The following is a 1,762-nucleotide window of genomic DNA, read 5'->3' as shown; positions in this document are numbered from 1 at the left end:
CAATGGTATCACAATGAGTACAAATGTCGTCGTGATGCACCACAAATAAAAAATTTTGTCGTTGTACCAATGTGCAGTTTCCAACGTCGTCACATTCGCATCGATACCGACGCATTGTACACCATCCTAGCCAGTGCAAAATTGGTGCCATTGAAGTGCGGTTTGAAAAAACGCAAAGATAAAACGACCAATTCGATCAACATAACGAGCAACGAATTCCGCAGAAATAAAATTTTAAGTTGGAATCTGTTTTTCAATGTGGAAAAAATTCAACAACTGGAACATTTCAAAAAGTATTTCGATTTCCAAATTTGTTCGGACGGTGTGTCTGTTTCGATGATGTACAAAAAGCCAAAATTACCACCACTCGAAATAAGTGATGCTGAAATCATGAAAATGTACAAAGGGAACAAATTGAAGCATGCTATTGGCTGTGACCCGGGCATGAAAACCTGGAACGCTTCAGTGCGTCGTGATTTGGATACCAAAGAAGAGGTAAATTAAATTTTTCATAATGAATGAAAGTGATTGATATTGTGATTGTGATTGTGAATACAATGTCGTTTTTGTTGTTATCATTTTGTTAGGTGAATTTGCGCATATCCAGCAAACGGTATCACTGGAATGCGAAACAAGGCCGACGTGATGCAAAAGCTGAACGAATCACCCGATTATTTACATACGACGAGAAAGCTGATCGCAATCGAGTTGCAGTGACTCTGGGTACAATGCCATCGCCAAGAGAAACATCATGGCGCTCGTATATTGAACATCGACTACGAGTTATGAATGATGGCATTGAAACGTACACGTGTAAGCAATATGCACGCTTGGGATTGGACAAGCATATCGACTCGGTTCGTGCGATCGACAAAACGGCTTGCAAACTGACACGCAATCAACCATCAATTTTCTATATGGGAGCCAGTGGATCCACACCAGCCAACTCACCGATCAAAATCAAAAAACACGTGCGATGCCCAGGCACTCGCAAACTGATTGCAGCCATCATGAAACGTGGAAATTGCATCATTCGAATGGTCGATGAATACATGACATCACAGCATTGCCCATTGTGTTTCAAGCGATTTCCACAAGAAACTCGACGTGATCGATACAAGAAATGTGTGGGTTGTGTACCAAATCCAATTGTTGGACTACCACGAACCATCGTAACCAATGTGAGCAAACGATTACTACAAATGCGACGAAGAATTGAACGAATGTGGCGCGAGATGCGTGATATAGGCGATGTCATTGCTGCAACTCTTCGAGATGGACCGAATGCAGGTCGTTTGGTGTCAAAGAAGCAACGCTTCTTCAAAACATGGCTACCAAATGTTGCAAACGTTGAAATCGAGGGAGCTGCCGGAGCACAACCACCGCTCACAACTGTATGGCACCGTGACATCGCAGCAGCGAAGCTGATCCTCTACAAAGGTATGCAATCAATTGAAATTGATACAAATTTTGAAGCAATTGTTATACATGTAATGTGTTTTTGTTATGTATCATTCGGTAGGTGAATGCGTTGTGTTCAAGCGGACAATTCATCCAAATGTACGGAGACCACGCCGTGTTGACAACAATCAGCCATTGCCGTTGTATCGAGGTCAGAATCAGAATCTGCAGCCGCAGTAGTAGCAGCCCTCATTCATCAACAACAACAATATCATTAAATCAAATTATAATTTAGAAATTAGTTTATAACAATTATTTGTTAGTCCGCTAGGCTTGATTAAATTGTGGCCTTGCCGAAGTA

General features: G+C 41.6%; 1 protein-coding gene across 1 annotated transcript; it reads left to right on the top strand.

Moving 5' to 3' along the window:
* Positions 1-12: 12 nt before the first annotated feature.
* LOC116351589 lies at positions 13-1,728 on the top strand. Its single transcript, XM_031783710.1, has 3 exons — positions 13-495; positions 588-1,440; positions 1,523-1,728. Exons 1-3 carry the CDS (start codon positions 70-72, stop codon positions 1,639-1,641), a joined length of 1,398 nt encoding a protein of 465 aa, XP_031639570.1. The 5' UTR covers positions 13-69; the 3' UTR covers positions 1,642-1,728.
* The last annotated feature ends 34 nt before the right edge of the window (positions 1,729-1,762 follow it).

Source organism: Contarinia nasturtii, unplaced genomic scaffold (genome assembly GCF_009176525.2).
Source record: "Contarinia nasturtii isolate CC-2019 unplaced genomic scaffold, AAFC_CNas_1.1 Cnas_scaffold_5761, whole genome shotgun sequence".
Lineage (NCBI taxonomy): Eukaryota > Metazoa > Arthropoda > Insecta > Diptera > Cecidomyiidae > Contarinia > Contarinia nasturtii.
This window is presented reverse-complemented; position numbering and strand designations above follow the sequence as displayed.

What these genes read in the sequence shown, in the direction of transcription:
- LOC116351589 (XM_031783710.1), top strand. Translation starts at nt 70, where the DNA reads ATGTGCAGTTTCCAACGTCGTCACATTCGCATCGATACCGACGCATTG. An exon ending in ATTTGGATACCAAAGAAGAG is followed by an intron (nt 496 to 587) that starts GTAAATTAAATT and finishes TCATTTTGTTAG; the next exon opens with GTGAATTTGCGCATATCCAG. An exon ending in GAAGCTGATCCTCTACAAAG is followed by an intron (nt 1,441 to 1,522) that starts GTATGCAATCAA and finishes ATCATTCGGTAG; the next exon opens with GTGAATGCGTTGTGTTCAAG.